A 649-nucleotide genomic window follows, 5' to 3' on the forward strand; every position below is an offset into this window, starting at 1 on the left:
CACACACACACACACACACACACACACACACACACACACACACACACACACACACACACACTCATATATATATAAGGTGTATAATTTTCTCTTTCAGCGAAGAAGAAGTGCATAATTTACAATTGTTTCATGGATCCCTGCCGTGGAAAGACATGTCCGAAATTTCCAAACGCTGAATGCAGGTGAGTAAATTACATCGAATGAAATCATTCCTGTGGAACATTCTTATACTTATACCCACCCTTCTTTTCGTTCTCCTTACTCCCACGCAAAAGTAAGCAAACAATGAAGGGTAATTAGAGGGTAATTAAAACTCATGAAACAGCGATTTTGAACCTTCATTTGTTTCAGTTGTTCGACTGAGCCATTGAGGGACACCGTCTTGATGGATTTTTACTCTTTTACTTGTTTCAGTCATTTGACTGCGGCCATGCTGGAGCACCACCTTTAGTCGAGCAAATCGACCCCAGGACTTATTCTTTGTAAGCCTAGTACTTATTCTATCGGTCTATTTTGCCGAACCGCTAATTTACGGGGACATAAACACACCAGCATCCGTTATCAAACGATGTGGGGGGGGGGGGGCAAACATAGACACACAAACATATACACATACATACATATATACATATATATACATACATATATA

General features: G+C 40.2%; 1 protein-coding gene across 1 annotated transcript in view; it reads left to right on the forward strand.

The window, feature by feature from the left end:
* LOC106869915 (uncharacterized) overlaps positions 1-649 on the forward strand; it is a 13090-nt gene that overhangs the window by 10611 nt on the left and 1830 nt on the right. The window contains exon 4 of the mRNA XM_014915850.2: positions 98-182. Coding sequence (XP_014771336.1) covers positions 98-182 — 85 coding nt within the window. The remainder of the gene's footprint in view (positions 1-97; positions 183-649) is intronic.

This window comes from Octopus bimaculoides, chromosome 21 (genome assembly GCF_001194135.2).
Source record: "Octopus bimaculoides isolate UCB-OBI-ISO-001 chromosome 21, ASM119413v2, whole genome shotgun sequence".
Classification (NCBI taxonomy): Eukaryota; Metazoa; Mollusca; class Cephalopoda; order Octopoda; family Octopodidae; genus Octopus; species Octopus bimaculoides.